The sequence below is a fragment of the Spermophilus citellus genome (genome assembly GCF_964194105.1).
Source record: "Spermophilus citellus genome assembly, chromosome: 17".
In the NCBI taxonomy this organism is placed as follows: Eukaryota; Metazoa; Chordata; class Mammalia; order Rodentia; family Sciuridae; genus Spermophilus; species Spermophilus citellus.
Genome location: NC_138199.1, coordinates 38,149,654 through 38,166,761, shown reverse-complemented (window position 1 = coordinate 38,166,761; position 17,108 = coordinate 38,149,654). Strand labels below are relative to the sequence as shown.

General features: G+C 36.2%; 1 protein-coding gene and 1 pseudogene across 14 annotated transcripts in view; both read right to left on the bottom strand.

Annotated features, from left to right (window-relative positions):
* The window catches only part of SYNRG (synergin gamma), a 71,107-nt gene that overhangs the window by 41,173 nt on the left and 12,826 nt on the right, over positions 1–17,108 (bottom strand). For 8 of the 13 annotated variants that reach the window (XM_081271629.1, XM_081271635.1, XM_081271639.1 and 5 more), the window contains 9 exons: positions 15,831–15,961; positions 14,880–14,985; positions 13,893–14,004; positions 10,389–10,691; positions 9,270–9,503; positions 7,782–7,859; positions 4,984–5,180; positions 3,958–4,206; positions 416–546 (listed from right to left, as the gene is read on the bottom strand). In XM_081271629.1, the coding sequence (XP_081127755.1) occupies positions 416–546; positions 3,958–4,206; positions 4,984–5,180; positions 7,782–7,859; positions 9,270–9,503; positions 10,389–10,691; positions 13,893–14,004; positions 14,880–14,985; positions 15,831–15,961 (1,541 nt within the window). The remainder of the gene's footprint in view (positions 1–415; positions 547–3,957; positions 4,207–4,983; positions 5,181–7,781; positions 7,860–9,269; positions 9,504–10,388; positions 10,692–13,892; positions 14,005–14,879; positions 14,986–15,830; positions 15,962–17,108) is intronic. The other 5 variants (XM_081271633.1, XM_081271630.1, XM_081271632.1 and 2 more) reach the window with 2 other exon arrangements.
* On the bottom strand, positions 1,515–3,304 carry LOC308636252 (glycosaminoglycan xylosylkinase-like; annotated as a pseudogene). Its single transcript has one exon. The product of its transcript is annotated as a glycosaminoglycan xylosylkinase-like (transcript).

Genomic DNA, 17,108 nt, shown 5'->3' with positions numbered 1-17,108 from the left:
CAAGCGCTCTACCACTGAACTGAGCTACAACCCCAGCCCTCATTCTGCCACTTCTTATTCCTAAGATGCTCTATGAATCATAAGGCTTCCCATAACTGGGGCTGCTCTTAACTAAGAACATTTTCTGACTGATTAACGTTTTCTATCCCAGTCTACTTCTAACACTTTAATGACTTTTTACATTTTTTAAGACAAATAATGTCCATTTCCTATGTAAAAATACTGCCAAAGTGGTTGCTAAAGCTTAAGGTGGACAAAGAGCAGTGAAGTTCAAAGAGTAAAAGTATGAATAAAGAAGAAATAATCAAGTAAAGTATTAGAGCAAGTCACCTTAGCTGTTCTTACTTAGGCTTGCTATTGTGGATGCCTCTTTAATGATGAAATACAATGTTAAATATATTCAGCTCCTTTTTACCTGTTTCCATGTTGGGAATTGCTTGGTTTTGAAGTAGGTACCTCTTGGAAATCAGTGAATGAGTCATCAAGGGATCCTGACTTAGAAGCATCTTGAAAATCCTGGAAGTCATCTTCTTCTGGCTTTCCCACCTAGATTTAGAAAGGACATTTAAATAGAAAGCATCAAATTGATAAAAATAAGTAAACAACAAATCTCCAATTGTCAACCTCAAAAAATGTGATTTAAATTTCCAAATTTATAGAAAGAAGACCAGTAGAGTAGAGAAAGGGGATTAGGGAGGGAGGGGGCAGGAGAAGTACTCAGAAATGGAATTGACAAAATCTTGTTATGCGCATGTATGGACATGTTATAATGAATTCCACTATTATTTATAATTATAATGCACCAACTTTAAAAAATTAAAAAAAAATTCTGTATTCATAACTACCTAATTTTAGAAGAGCACTCTTTGTGTGTTTGTGGTGTTAGGGATCACATGTTAGGCAAAGCACTCTACCAATGAACTATACCTCTAGCTCAGTAGAATACATTTTAGATATAACATCAACTCAAGTGCTTAAGGCAGGAATCCTATTTTGTATTTTTAGATACTTTCTAGTATAAATGGTAGAAGATTGACCAAAAAAGCTAATCTATACATTTTTTTAAAAAGCCTAATCATGGGGCTGGGGTTGTGGCTCAGTGGTGAAGCACTTGACTGGCATGTGAGAGGCACTGGATTTGATTCTCAGTATCACATATAAATAAGTGAGTAAAATAAAGGTCCATCAACATCTAAAAAAAACAAACAAACAAAAAAGAAAATAGCCTAATCAAACTTATTTGGGTTACTGAGAGGCTGTCATCTTTAAAAAACATTTTATGCATATTTTAAATTATAATAGTGATGCAAATATGGCATAACCCATCACATAAATTTATAAAGTAAACTGTAAACACTGGCTCCTCAGCATACATTCCAGTAAAAAGTACTGTTAGAACAATAGGCTTATATGGTTCTATACTTTTTTTTTTTTTAAAGTAATTATATAACACAGACAACTTTCCATGCATATCTTTCATTTATTTTTAAATAATTAACTTGAGGCAGTAAGCTTTCAAATTAGACTAGTCTTGGTAAAAAAGATACAAGAGATCGTATAGTATTTCCACAAAATTCACAGGTGTGGAAAAAGGACTGCAAAGTTCACTTCAAAACACACACTCTGGAAGCAATCCCAGCATTCACTTATCCAAATGTCACACCTGTTTGTCCTTTGGTATGAGAACACAGACTGACCAATGCTGATGATCATTGCTAGAAATGAGCAACTGCCGAGGACGCTGGAAGGTGTTTCTGCAGGATCATCCAAGCTCTTAACACTTGTGGTCTTTGCTTTAGCTTCCACTACAGAAAACAACAAAGACACTGAAGGCCACCCTGTCCTCCACCACCAGAACCTGCTGCTGGCCACTTCCAAAGCCATCTCATACCATTTGGAATTGATTGTGCTGTTTCTCCATCTTTGAAAAAATAAGTTTCACTTATTTTCTGTTGAAAGTTACAAGTGAGACAGAGGCATCCTGTCTTCTACCAGCACAGTGTCCTTCCCAAACTGGTCAGTGCACTGCTTCACGGTGGCTAGTACATTCAGGAGCCGCTGGTCCACAGCGTCCAGGTGAGGATCAGAGAGCATGGGGGAGACAGGATCATGGGCCATGGCAGATTTTAAGGCAGACTTTAGCACTCCATTCTTTAGGTAGTTCAGTCTGTTCTAGGTAGAAACCCTAATGACGCAGCACTGATAGAAAGGGGTGAGGATATTTCTCTCATCCAGCAAGGGGTTCCGAGAGCTTCTGGCATTATCAAGAAGGATGAGCATACTAGTGACTTCACCATCTTGAAAGCTCTCATAGTGATTGGCATTGCCAATCAGGTAATCAAAACAGAGGTGTCAATGATGTCCAAGAGGCGTGGGTCTGAGTCATATGGGGACGTTTTCTTCACAGTAACACAGTAGCTCTCATCGTACTCCCACCTGGCCAATTTGCCTTCTTGGTAAGTCCTGCTCCAGGAGTGTCAGTGTTTCTGCAGAGGCCACACATCTGGAAGCCAAAGCGTGACAGATCCCTCCATTGTGTCTCCATCTTCACAAACTGGCTCTGTTTCTCAGCAGTAGTAGCAATTCCCATAGAAACAAGTATTGTTTCCTACAGCTAGGAAGGTGCTCAACAGCTGCTCCGTAGCAACAGGCTTGATCTCTGCCCGTAGATTAACAAACTGCCAACCACCAAGGAGGCTTGGCAGAAACCCCGAATCCTGTCTAAATGAAAGGCTGCTACCTCTGCATTGTGTCTATCATAACCAGCATATGGCTCCCCTTCCACCACATAGTCTCGCCTACACCGCTTAGGTTTGAAGACAACTTTCTGTCCTCCTTCAAGTATCAGTAAGGCTTTCAGCTCTGTCCCTTTATAACCTACATCAGCTTTAATGATTTTCTTGGTGGCCATGGCATGCATGATTGCTCCCAGCTCTGGTGTCTCTTCAGGGAACACTTTTCAGGGTACCACCCCCTGGGCTGCAATCTCCCTGGTGACTGCAAGGTGTGGTCCAGCTTGGGTGCCAGCTCTACCCGCAAGCCATCATTTGGTGAAAAGCCCTCTGGTCCTCCTGGTTGGCAGCTGATGTATCTAAGTTGTCTCTCAGGAAAATTTTGGTGAAGATAAAGATGATAAGGAGTATTGCTAAGAGCATGACTCGCTGCTTAAGTTTCATGGTGACCCTTTTCTTTCTCCCCTAACCCACTCTCTTGCTTATTAAGGAGAGCAGGTGGTGATGGTCAGCAAGGAGATTCCATGATTACACACACTCGTCCATTTCTTCACTGGAGTGCCTCCTGTCAATTCCCGTCAAGCCCTATGCTCACTCCATGGTCGCCCGCGCCGTGAGTGAAGTGCAGTGAAGCGCCCGTGCAGTGTGGCCTGGCTGTCCCCGCCGGGGAGGGGCAGCACACGCAGCTCTCACTGCTCCCAGCCGCCGCCAGCACTGTGGCTCCTTGGACAGTCAGCTTTTCTACTGTTTTATTCTAACAATATTATAACAAATATCCCTTTACTCATAACTCAAAAAACCCTTGTAATATCAGTGACTTGACAGGAGGATCTCAAGTTCAAGGCCAGTGTCAGTAACTTAATGAGACTTTCAGTAACTTAGCAAGACAATGTCTCAAAATAAAAAGAACTAGAGATGTAGCCCAGTGGTAAAGCACCCCAGGTTAGATCCCCTGTACCAAAAACAAGTGAACAAGGGCTGGAGTTGTGGCTCAGTGGTAGAGCACTTGTCTAGCATGTGTGAGGTACTGGGTTCAACTCTCAGCAGCACATATAAAAATAGACCTCAACAACTAAAAAAAATTTTTAAAAAAATGAACAAGCAAAACAAAACTCAAACATCTTAATGCTTAATAAATTTTCTCATGGTTTTAAATAATGAAAAGTTAAAACCTGTCTAGATGCACTTTCTGTGATTATTTGGAATACACAGCTTCTTCACTTACCTGATTTGCTGAGTAAGTTGGCATGAAGCCACTAGGAGCCGGGGCTGCAGCTCCACCCACTGGTCCAACAAGGTTAATACCCATGACTGGCTGTCCAAGGCTGAGGGGTATGGAGCCAGCAGGGCCTGCAGGTAGCACAGTTGGTTGACTCACCGGGGTAGGCAGTGTCATAGGAAAACCACTTAAAGTTGGAATAGGAGCAGCTGGGAACTGATTTAAAGTATCAGGACTCAGGGCAGGAACACCCCTCTATATGGAACAGGAGGAAAAGGGACACATTTTAGGGGATTACAAACCACAATTTATATCTGGTAAAGAGAGACCTAAAGGTAAAACCTTAAGTCTTGGGCTGGGGTTGTGGCTCAGTAATAGAGCACTTGCCTAGCAAGTGCGAGGCACTGGTTTGATCCTCAGCACCACATAAAAATAAATACATAAAATAAAGGTATTGTGTTCATCTACAACCACAACAACAACAAAAAAAAAACCCTAAGTCTTCATATTGTTTTCACTCTCTTTTTCTGATTCCCAAAACTCATGAATTTGATACAAGAAAATAAGTACAAGGGTAATGTAAACCTAATATTCAGCAAAAAAGTGGCTAACACCCATCAATTCCAATATTTTCCCTTTCTGACAAGTTCAGTTAATTTGCTATCATCAAATAATTTAAAATGATTTTATAAGAAAAACTGTTACCAGACTTAGACTACTTTATCTGTACCAAAGGAATTTTGTAAAAAGACTTTGAAGGACAGAGAGAGTAATTTGTCCACCTATTACCAACTTTCAAGTTTAAAAGGAATAGAGTGAGGCCAGAGAGTATTCATACATTACATAGTCCTTAAACAAAAGATTATGCTAATATGTGCACCACATGAACTGAACATTTTTGAAGTACTGTACATTAAAAGTGATCTACATTTTAGTGTACAAGGAGTTCTACAAGGATAGTTAAAAAGGATTAATATTCTTTCAATTTATATTTACAAGTTTATTTGAACTATCTTAAGAAACATCACCTACCTGTGTTACTGCTATCATGGCGAGAACAGTATAAAGTTCTTCTTTAGTAAGTTTGCCAGGTGTAGTTCGATTAGCTAAGGCCCATATCTGTCCAAGAGTTTCCCTGGGAAGTCCAGATGACATCAGAATGGGATAAAGTTTAGCAGTATCTATTCCAGTTGGAGTCATTGTGGTTTCTAAAATTTTCTTATAGGTATCTAGTAGAGGAAAAAACAGATTATAAATGTAAACATATTGTAAGTGGTCAATCCTTTTTTTTTGTCATTGTTGGTGTACAATAATAATCTTAAATCAAACTGTTTTAATAGAACTGAAGCCACATCAGGGTCTGAATAGCTATCAAGAAATTCAAGTGGGACTATCTAACAATTAGGGTATGGAGCTCAGAAGAAATGAAGCTTGGTCCTAAGCTAAAAATTTAGGGCTGAAGGTAACAAAACATCTCATAATTTAGTAGAAGACTGTAACGATGTTTTTGTATTTTTCTGGATAAAAACAACATACAAAGATGAATGTGCTATAGGCAGATGCTTTGGACTTTAAAAAAGAAGAATCTGTAAGTGATGCTGGTGGAAACAGTTTAAACATAGCAATGGGAAAAAAGAATAACACCAACACCACCTTTCTCCTGGCCCAGTGAATCAGAGGCTATGAAAGAAACACCACTGGAGAAGATGCTCTGGAAATACAGCCTTCAAGGAAAAACCCAGTTGTAGTTAAAGTGATAAAACAGAACCAGTGTTTGAAAAAAGGGAGAGACTGCTGATGAGTTTTTCACAATCACATGGGTTTTTCAAAGGACAAAGTAGAAAAGGCCTTTAGAGATAGGGTGACCAATCAAGGATAAAGAATACCAACACTGGCCAGGTGTGGTAGTACACACCTATAATCCCAGTGATTTCAGAGACCCAGGTAGGAGGATTGCAAGTTTGAGGCCAGCCTCAGTAACTTACAGCAACTTAGCAAGGCCCTAAGCTACTTAGTAAGATTCTGTCTCAAAATAAAAAAGAAATAAGGGCTCAGTGGTTAGCAGCCTGGGGTTGGATCAGTACCAAAAAAAAAAAAAAAGAAAAAAAAAGGGCAATATTACATGGGACATACTAACACTAAACAATTATTTGCTGTATATCTGAAATTCAAATTTAACCAAGCATCCTGTATGTTGTATGTTAAATCTGGCAGGCCTAGTTAGAGGAATTGATGGAAATGAAAGTCAGTAGGGCTAAGAGAGGTAGAGAAAAATGTTTAAAACAAAAACTTTACACCTGGGCTGGGGATGTGGCTCAAGCGGTAGCGCGCTCGCCTGGCATGCGTGCAGCCCAGGTTTGATCCTCAGCACCACATACCAACAAAGATGCTGTGTCCGCCGAGAACTAAAATAAATAAATAAATTCATTCTCTCTCTCTCTCTCTCTCTCTCTCCCTTTCCTCTCTTTGAAAAAAAAAAAAAAAAAACACTTTACACCTAGGATCATAAATATGAATATGGGGGGCTGGGACTATAGTTGAAGAGAGCTTGCCTTGCATATTTTGCACTGGGTGTGATCCTCAGCACCACATAAAAATATACAAATAAAATAAAGGCATGCTGTCCATCTACAAGAACAACAAAAATTTTTTTTTGAAAAATGGATATGGATTACAAGTTAGTAGATTGGCAATAAAACCACATATTTTGGTGCTGGGGTTGTGGCTCAGTGGCATAGTACTTGCCTAGCATGTGTGAGACACTGGGTTCAATCCTCAGCACCACATAAAAAAATAAACAAACAAAATAAACAAACAAAAAGAAAGTATGTGTATATGTTTGGAAGGAGGAGAAAAAAAGAGATAAGCTGGCAGAAAATGGATAAAACTAAAAAATATTCAAAATCTCATTACTTTTTGGGGGGAGGGCTTAAAGAAAGAGGAAGAGAAAAAGACACAAAATGGGTAATTGAAAGAAAAATTATTTTTATGTAAAATTGAGACCCCATTTTTAAAATAATTAACCTTTTAATTTTTGATTATGTCATTGTAATATAGACATTACCAAATTTCTTGCAAAAAGAAGTTCAGCTACAGAACTCTTGCATGAATTTTATTTAATCAAATGAAGAACAACTTTAGCCAACCCAGAAAACTTAAGATCTAATGAAAGCTATCTTTAGCTTTCAATGAGTTAGCAAAATAAAGTAAATTCAACAAGTTACAGTGTATTAGGATTAACATGCTGCTGTAATAGTCATTAATTTATGCATATCAGTCATGGTTAAAAATGACCATTTCCTTATTTCAATTGAGTACTACTACAACATGCTCTTTAGTAGGCCTTTTTTTTTTTTTTTTTTTAATGCTAAGCAGTAATAATACACAAAAAGGAAAAAGTAAACAGCAATATAAAAGAGATGCCACCCGGTCTTTTACTTCATATAGTATCACATAACAAAGAATATTTTAAAATATTAACTAATCACTGAGAATTCAGAATATGACGTTAAATATATTCGTGTAGTTCTTGGTAAGTTATTGATAACCTCTGAAATAAATATTTGACAATGTCTTTAAAAGATAACTAAAGAAAGATTTTAGAAATAAAAGTATATTATAGTCAATAAAATATTAAAAAGCAAAATATTTCTCTTTCATTTATATAATTACTCTATCAGTCTGAAACACTCGATCTATTGAATTTTCTATACTCTTTCTGGAAAAAAAAAGAGAAAAGTGACAACTCCTTCTGCATATTTTGCAAATACTTACAACTACATCTATGATATTTAAAGCAAAATATTCAGATGGTAAAGAGGCTTTTTTACCTGGGACCAAACTCTCATTGTAAATCCAAGGAGGCATTCTGGGCTGAACAGGATCCTGTGAAGGAAACACTCCCACACCTAGAAAATAAGGAACATTAATGTAAATAATGATCCATGAGAAGGTGGGAAAATGACATTGAGTGATGACTTTTTATAAAGAACACTGTCTGGAGACACTAGAAAAAAGTCACCAATACAACTGAAGTATTTGGTTTCTTTTGTTTTTTCTTTTCTTTTTTGTACTGGGGATGGAACCCAGGGGCACTCTATCACTGAGCTATATAGCCCCAGCCCTTTTCATTTTTAGACAGGATCTCACTAAGTTGCTAAGGCTAGTCTTAAACTTGCAATCCTCCTGTCTCAGCCTCCCAAGTCACTGGGATTACAAGCATGCACCACTGTGTATAGCAAGTGTTTGGTTTCTAAACAACTCTTACACAATAACTGTGCCCTAAAGAATAAATTAAAGAAAAGCTAACATGTACTGAATCAGTATTCTAAATCATGAGGCTTGAACCATTTCATATTTTTATAACTTAAAGGAAAAAAATGATGATAGTTTAAAATTATATATGTAAAAAAATTTAATTGCCTAAGTTTACTTGCAGCTTTTTATAACATATGACTTTTTTTTTTTTATGATTACTGATGATTGAACCTAGGGGCTCCTGGCCAAGGAGCCCTTCTTGTTTACTGAAACAGGGTCTTGTTAAGTTATTCAGGAGTATCTTGAACTTACAATTCTTCTGTTTCAGCCTCCTAAGAAGCTGGGATTATAGGTGAATGCCACTGTGCTCAACCTGATTTTTTTAAAACTTGAATACAACATTGCTGCATTAGATATATAGGATTTGGAGATATTTGTACTATTCAGTAAAGTATCCTCTAAAAGTCTGCTTTCAGGGCTGCCACATTCTAATTTATCTCTGAAGATTAAATGAAAAAAAATTTTAATTTCTGTGTGTGTGTGTTTGTGTGTGTATGTATGTATGTATGTGCATGTACTGGGGCTGGACTGAACTCAAGGCATTGTGCATGCTAGTCAAGTGCTCTACTACTGAGTTATATCCCCAGCCTCCAAATTTAGATCTTTTAGGCAGCAATGCATATAATTTCAAGGAACACAAAACTATATTTTCATTGGTGACTTTTCCAGTTCCAACTCTTTGATCTTTGTGGAAGAACAGAAATTGTAAAGGGAAAAAATAGAGAATTTTTGTCAAACAAAAGGAAAGGAAATTTTAACAGGAATGATTCAGATTAAGAAAACTGGTTATCAAAATCATTTTTTGAAAAGGAATAATACAATGTGTTGAAAGAATTCAGAGCAAAAACTTAGGGGTTAATTGAAGAAAGGATTGCATTAAATATATTTTAAGCAAACTTTTAATTGGCAAAATCAAGCAGCATTCATTTTAAGATTAATGCTTAAGGTGTTAGCAGCTGAGCGACATTTGGTTAAACAATTTTCTTGCTTTGTGAGCTCACCACTTTCATCAATTGACAGGTTTTGGTCTGAAGTCTTTTCTGCCTCTGTAGTGGTGGTACCACTTATATATCCATCTACAGCACCCCCGTTACTGGCTGTTAAACTGGAATGGTTCTTACTGGAACCTGGGCCTACAGCTTTGTGCCCACCTTCAGAAGTATTTAATTTAATTTGTTCCTGCTCAGGTGTACTTATATCACAAGATATTAGGAGCTTCTCCTCCAAGGAAGGGCCTAAACAAACAGCATGAAGGATTATTTGTACAAACCTGCATATTTCTCATCTTTTCAATCATCCCTTTCCACCCCAATATTCTAAAGGGAAAACCCTGCCACATACAAAGTAAACTTAGACATAATTCAATAGCCACCCATTTGTATAGGACTTGAGAGACTAGAGATTTTAGAAAACTTAAACATAGTTATCTAATCTGATTCTCAAGAATTCTGAGATAGTAGGTAAACAGTGTAGCAGAAGCCACTACTTAGAAATCTGGCAACCTACAAGCTAATTACTGGGAAGGTCTCAAGCTGGGAGCATCATCTCCAGGTCTGTTTTCCTATCTGTCAAATGAGAAAGTCTGGACTAAGTACAAGCTTGCCAAGATTCCTCCCAGCACTATACCATTTCAAGACAGAGTGCGAAGCTACCCCCTTTATTTCATAGGTGATAAAAACTGAGGTACAGACTGTTTAAAGACTTGTCTAAGGACAAACTGATAGTAAATGAACAAACACCCCAAACCTCTGTCTCCAGTGCTGTCACTGAACCAGAAAGAGCACTTTCTAAAGGAGTGTTCCTAAGCTCATGATCTTAAGACAATGATATTGATGATTTTCCCAAACAAAAGAGTAATGCTAAGAAATGAACTTGTTTTTAAAGTTTTAAGGTGGTTTAAACTTTTTCTACTTTAGTAGCAAAATGTTTTAAATTACTTTTCTGGCATGTGAAGACACTAGAACTAAAAATCAAGACTCTTATTTTAGTGAATTTCAACAGTACTCATAGATTTGTGCACATGTCTCTTTGCAAAACACCACTGTATCATTATACGGTAACAGAAACAAATTATCCTAGAATAGCTTAAGAATATTTTCATTAATACTGCTAGGAGTTACCTGCTTTCTGCACATTGTGTGAGGCTGAGGCAGTAGAGAAAAAAGGAATTTGCCCAGGGACACCATGTAAGGCAAAAGACACTGGAATCTGACCTGGAGGGAGAGGCTGTGCCCCGGCCTTCTGAGTAAGCAACTGGGCAAGTGGGGTGGTGGGATGTAAAGACTGAAAGGGCTGGGCTGCGGAAGAAGGCCCACATGTGGGAACTTCAACCGGCCCCTGCATAAAGTCACTGAATTCTTCTTCATCAAGAAAGGCAGGTGATGGGGAGACAGTTTTAGTAGAATGAGATGAGGTGGGACAATCTGCAAAATGGAAAATGGCAATGAAATGCACAGATATGAAAATCCACAGAGAAAGAAATTAAGGTGTAGTACAATTCCAAAAGAATACAATGAAATATGAATAGTGGAGGTGAATAAAAAATAACAAGTAGTAACAGTCAAGTGGAACTATACAACACATGCAAAACACTTTGATGTCTATGCACAATTTGTCTTTTTAAAAGGAAGTTTTATAGCTAACTTGCATTTTGTCCAAAAATGGATAAAAAAATAAAACTCAAAATCTCCTTCTTTCATTAGGTGAGTACTAATTGCTTTTGTTTACCCAAGACCACTAATAAATTTACATCAAAGTGGTAAATACTTTTGAAATCCAAATGATCTATTTATCTGGATAATATTCCTTCAAACCAATGTATATCTTATATCAGAAAAAAACCTACCTATACCCTGGCCAAAAAACATTCTGATGTTTACATTTTGTTATTTAGAAAGAAATTCAGTAATAATCACACAATACAAACTTGTAATTTTTATATCATGCCTGATCTATACTTTGCAAAGATCACATTTCAGTAAAACGATCATATGAGAAATGAATATTACAGAAGCCAAGAACACTAAACACATTATTAAGGTGATATTTTCTTAAATATCACCTTAAAAAGCATTAAAACTTAGATACCACAAAGTGTTGAATGAAACAACAGTCAACTTAGAAAGTAAACTTTGACTGAGGTCTATATTTAAAAGATCTTTGAAACTAAAGGACAAAAACATTACTGTGGCTTTTTATCACTAAATGTGACATTTCAATTTTGGGAATAAATCAGCTCTACAGGGGCTACATTTAACCTAACGCTCATTAATAATACTATTTTAATGTTGCTTCACCTGTTTTTTTTTTTTTTTTCTGGTACCAGGGATTGAATCCAAGAGCACTTAATAAATGAGCCACATCTTCAGCCCTTTTTAAAAAATTTTATTTAAAGACAGGATCTCACTAAGTTGCCTAGGGCTTTGCTAATTTGCTGAGCCTGACTTTGAATTTATAATCCTACTGCCTCAGCCTACTGAGCCACTGGGATTACAGGCGTGCACCACAGTGCCCAGCAGTTGCTTCAGATTTTTATACATTTTTAGTAAATATTTTAATTATTACTAAATATTAAAGCAATTACTTATAGATAATCTTTTTTTTAATAGCTCTCATCTGAAATATGGGGACATTAAATGATTACTCCCTCTCTTTAGGGTCAATCTGGAAGCACTGAAGGTTCTATGAAAGATGCAAAATGAATATGCAAAATTACTGCCATACATAGCCAATTTTGTCTAAAAAAGAAAAAAGCCACACATTGAATCCCAGTCTTCCCAACAATGGTTATCAAGAATATGGATTTAGATTCTCAATTTAGGTTCTCAGCTACTTTGAATATTTTTTAAATGTACCCTAGCTATTTACTAGCAATATGCATCGAAGGCTAAACCAGTGTTTCTTTGCATTTGGTTGCAATTATGTTAATTACTGTAGATATTTTGGCTCATAAAATCAGGCAGCTATATATATTATTAATAAGAATTATTAAAAGTTTCATAATATAGTTAGTTTATTCAATATTTTAAGTTAAAAAGTCTATGGGGAAAAAATTAAAAGATGGCTTTGGTGGTAAAACAGTTGGAACTCTTCTTATATACTTTAGTCCTAGTTTTAAAACCCTAACTTGAGAAGTTTTGGAATCTCCCTGGGCTTGCTTCAGAATACTCTTTTTCCAGTGAACTAGAAATTGTTAAGGGCAAATATGTTGACAGAATCCAGAGATTTGAACAGCAAAACACCAATTTATTACTTAACAGTGAGCCTTCCTCTTTGTCAGTACTTATTGTTAAAACTATAGCTGGATGCTGAAAATGGCATTTTATATGGACAGCACATTGTTAACCTAACAGCTATCATTCCTCTCTGCCTGCCTTTCTTTTATCCAAGTTCAGTGCCATGTCCAGTTTTTAGCATTAATTTCTGATGTCTGTTTTGTTTTACTGCTATGCCAAGGTCTATTTCTAAACTACTTCTTATTGATATATTTGGCTTTTTAAGTTATGGTTTCCTTTGCGAATCTCAATCTGATTGCTAATACCTATCCTCTTTTGAATCTTGGTGTATAAGTTTATATAGGGACATATTTTTGCAACAGAATCTAGGCACACACTCTAACCCATGAAATTAGTAGAAAGAGTAAAAGCTGTCCCGGAAAACCAAGAATTGAAAGCAATGCTGATATCAGATTATTCTCTCCTGATACCCCATATAAGAGGTACCATAATATAAGGAGTTAAGATAAAATTTAATAATCCTTAACACTTTAAAATAATACTTCCTTGGTTGGCTAAATGGTTTTATGAAAACTCTTCACCTATTAATGATATGTTATTTTTGAAATTAGCAGATGTCAAAATATTGTATTTTTAATAAAATATTGTAAAAGGCTGTAATGACAATTATGCACAGAAAAGACTAATTTCAACTGCTAAATGTTCAAAGCAATAACAAAAAACCAAAAGCATCTTTTTAACCTGCTCTAAATAGGTACTTTTTTGCTTATCTAATGATAAAAACTTCAGAGACATTTACTAAAGAAATCTTTCATAAGGAGTATCATTAAACTCATGACTTTTAAAAAAAATGGAGCATTTGAAGAATTTGCAATCTGCAACACTGAACATAAAATCTGAACTAGCTCATAAAAAAGTAAAATTATAGTAAAACAATGAGGATGAAAGTGTAAACTTTATTACATTTGCTTTCAGTGAATAGATTGCTAGTGTTAACATATTCATTCATATATAAAAGATCTGATTTACAATAAAGTTGTCATATTGACATTTAACTAGAAGACAAAAAGGTTTTTATTCCTCCCAAGACAGTTGTTATCTAGACTGGATCCTTTAAGCCACTGTAAAGTTTTCTTCCTTTCTTTTTTCTTTTCTTTCTTTTTGGCAATGCTAGGGATCAAATTGAGGGCCTCGCAAATGGTAGATTAACTCTCTGCTACTGAGCAACATTACCAGCCCAAGGCAGCATGGACAATAAAACATCCACATCTGTACTTAGATTGAAGGCAAAGTCTAGCATTCGCTTCACACATACATAATAGTCAATTAAACACAGAGGGACTCTAAGTTTTTTCCAAGAAAGAAAATATTAATACTTCTTAAAACTACCTGGTTTCTTGGGGTGCGATGCTGGAGTAGGATGCATCTTAGCATCTCTGGAAAACCCATCTAAGTTTCCTTTTATGGCTTCCAAAGCATCATCTCTACTCTTCTCTCCTGTCTAAGAAACAACAAATGTACGTTATTTCTTCACTTATCTCTCTTTGCCTAAATCCTCCAAGATTAAAGGAAAAAACACAGATATTAGTCTATTTTCAATATTCTTTTTAAAAAATATTTATTTTTTAGTTGTAGTCGGACACAATACCTTTATTTCACTTATTTATTTTTATGTGGTGCTGAGGGTCAAACCAAGGGTCTCACGTGTGCGAGGCAAGCACTCTACCACTGAGCCACAACCCCAACCCCTATTTTCAATATTCTTAATACCTATTTCTGATAACAAATTCTCCAAGTCAGAAAGACACTGATATGTTCATAAAACAAAGGCATAAAATGACATTCTACAGAATATAAAAATATTAAAGGCCCATTCATAAATGCTTTCAGATAGTGCTCTTAGACATTAAGTGTTCTGTGAGGTCCTAACAGAAACCCATTTCATATCACTAAGATATAATCGGTCCCATTGGTATCCCTGCCTAAAAGAAACAGACAAAGGCTTAAAAAATATATATTCTTTCCTTTTAATTATCACAAAGAAAAATGTAACCTGCACAAATTCTTTAACATTTACTAATATTTATTTAACATTACTAAGATTAATACTTCCTAAACTAAGAAGATTAGAAACATTACCAAGGTAGTAAGAGATAATTGAGAAGATAATGACTGAAATTCTATTCTTATCAACAAGAGCATATTTACAGAAAAAGAGAAATCCTTTACTTTAGGATTTAGGTAAATTGAAGTGGAAGGAATCAATCAGAGCTTCAGCTTGAGTTGGTGCTTCAGTGACAAAATCCACCAAACAGGTGAGAGGAGACACATTGGGGATGTGTATGTCTGGGGAGGGAGAAATGGTAAATATTTTACCTTGGGTTTCACACTACTCAGAAGTCTGAGCTTTTGCTTTTGCTCTTCAAACTGGCGCCTTTTTCTTTCTTCTTCTAGGAGTTTTTGCTGCTGTTCAAATCGTTTTCTGAAGGAAAAACAATCTAATAAATATCCATCTTTGGGATTATTAACTATGTTATAGTCAGATTTTTATTTTTGTACCAGGGATTGAACCAAGGGGGGCTTAACCGCTGAGCCACATCCCCAAACCTTTTTATTTTTTGAGACAGGGTCTCACTAAGTTGCTGAGGGCCTTGCTAAATTGCTGAGGCTGGTTTTGAACTTGCAATCCTCCTGCCTCAGCCTCCCGAGCCACTGGGATTATAGGCATGCACCACTGTGCCCAGCTTATGATCAGATTTTTACTAACAACTGTAGCAATATTATATTTCTAGAACTATAATTTTCACTCCTAATTATATCTAATTTTTCTATGACAATGTTTGATCACTATATTTGTTCTAAAATATTTGAAATGAATCTAAAAATGGCTTAAATTATGTATATATGTATTTGATTTAATTTGCACCTTTGCATATAAAAGTAATCTCTCAGAACTAGAGGTAGATAAACATAAAACCATCTTCTCTGCATATGAAAAAGAAACTTCCTTCAGAAGGCAGCACCAAGAGTAGAAAGAGAATCAGTGGCCTGCATCTGGGCTCGGGCTTTGCTGGTAATTATAAACTGGATTGATGCATCATTTCATTTCTTTGGACTTCATTTCCCATATATATAAATCAAGAGCCTTAAACTGGAGGATCTCTAAAGTCCCTTTTGACTCCAAATGTCTAATAAAAGTATTTTGAAATGTTTCAAAGGCAACTTTACTATTTTAGCTTCAACTATGCTCTACAGAACATCTGACAATTTATAAAAAAAGCTGCTATTATGTATCTTTGTTAGCCTTGAATCCTGGAGATCTCTTACTGCTGCTCTTCAGCAAACTGCTTCTGCATGTCTGGAGTGTACTGTGGACCTGGAGGACGCATGCCCAGGAATGGTGCTTGTCCTAGGTAAGGCATCCCCGCTGCTGGCATCGGTCCCATTGGTATCCCTGCCTAGAAGAAACAGACAAAGGCTTAAAAAATATATATTCTTTCCTTTTGATTATCACAAAGAAAAATGTAACCTGCACAAATTCTTTAACATTTACTAATATTTATTTAACATTACTAAACTATAAAATATACTCAAAGATTCAAAGCAGTAGGCTAAAAATGGAAAGCATCTCCATTCCCTTCAGTGTCTCAGAGGTGACCAATGCTAATTGTGTGTGTAAAATCCTTCAGGGAGGGTATGGAAGCCCCTACACAGTTGTATTCCTGAGAGTTTATTAATCCACACATTTTGAGATGAGGCATCTCATCACGCTTATCTCCGTATTTCCAGTATTAGATAAGAGCCTGAAACATGGTAGTAATTCTACAAATAAATTAAACCTGATTTCCCAATATTTATGATAATATCTTGATGTTCATTATAACAGGCCTGATATCCAAACTTTTATAGGAAATATATTTAATCAATAGTAGATGATGTATCAATGCAACAGTAAAACATTTACTAAAGTGTCAGAAGTAAGAGTACAATAACATAACAAGCAATCACAAAATCTAATATTAAAAATTATGGTGACATTGATAATAATGGCTAATTTTCACTGAGTGAAAACTCTTCTACTTCTTAATCTTCTCCCTTTTGCCCTAACTGAAACCTGGCTTTCTCTGAAGCCCTCTCATTTGGAGATTGCTGCTTCTACACTTCTGTAAGTGGGGAATATTCCTTCTCGACTCTTGTAAACCTTTCCTCTTCTTTAAAAAGTTGAATACAAGGGCTGGGGTTGTGGCTCAGTGGTAGAGCACTTGCCTAACATGTGTGAGGAACTGGGTTCGATTCTCAGCACTGCATGTAATTGAATAAATAAAAAAATAAAGATCCACCTACAAAATTTTTTTTTTTAAGTTGAATAAATTTTAATTCCCTGCCATCCGACTTCATCATTTACTATAATAACTTGTTCCTGTCATCTCTTCACCCCCAACTTTCTCACTTTTCAATTGGAGACTTTAGAACTCTGTTATCTTCCATTCTATCCACAAACTACTGGAAGTGATGTTAACATTCATATAGATGACTCGATAACGCTGTGGCCTTTCAGGTCTCTGATCTCCTCACCTCAGTCATGTCCAACATACCATTCTATTT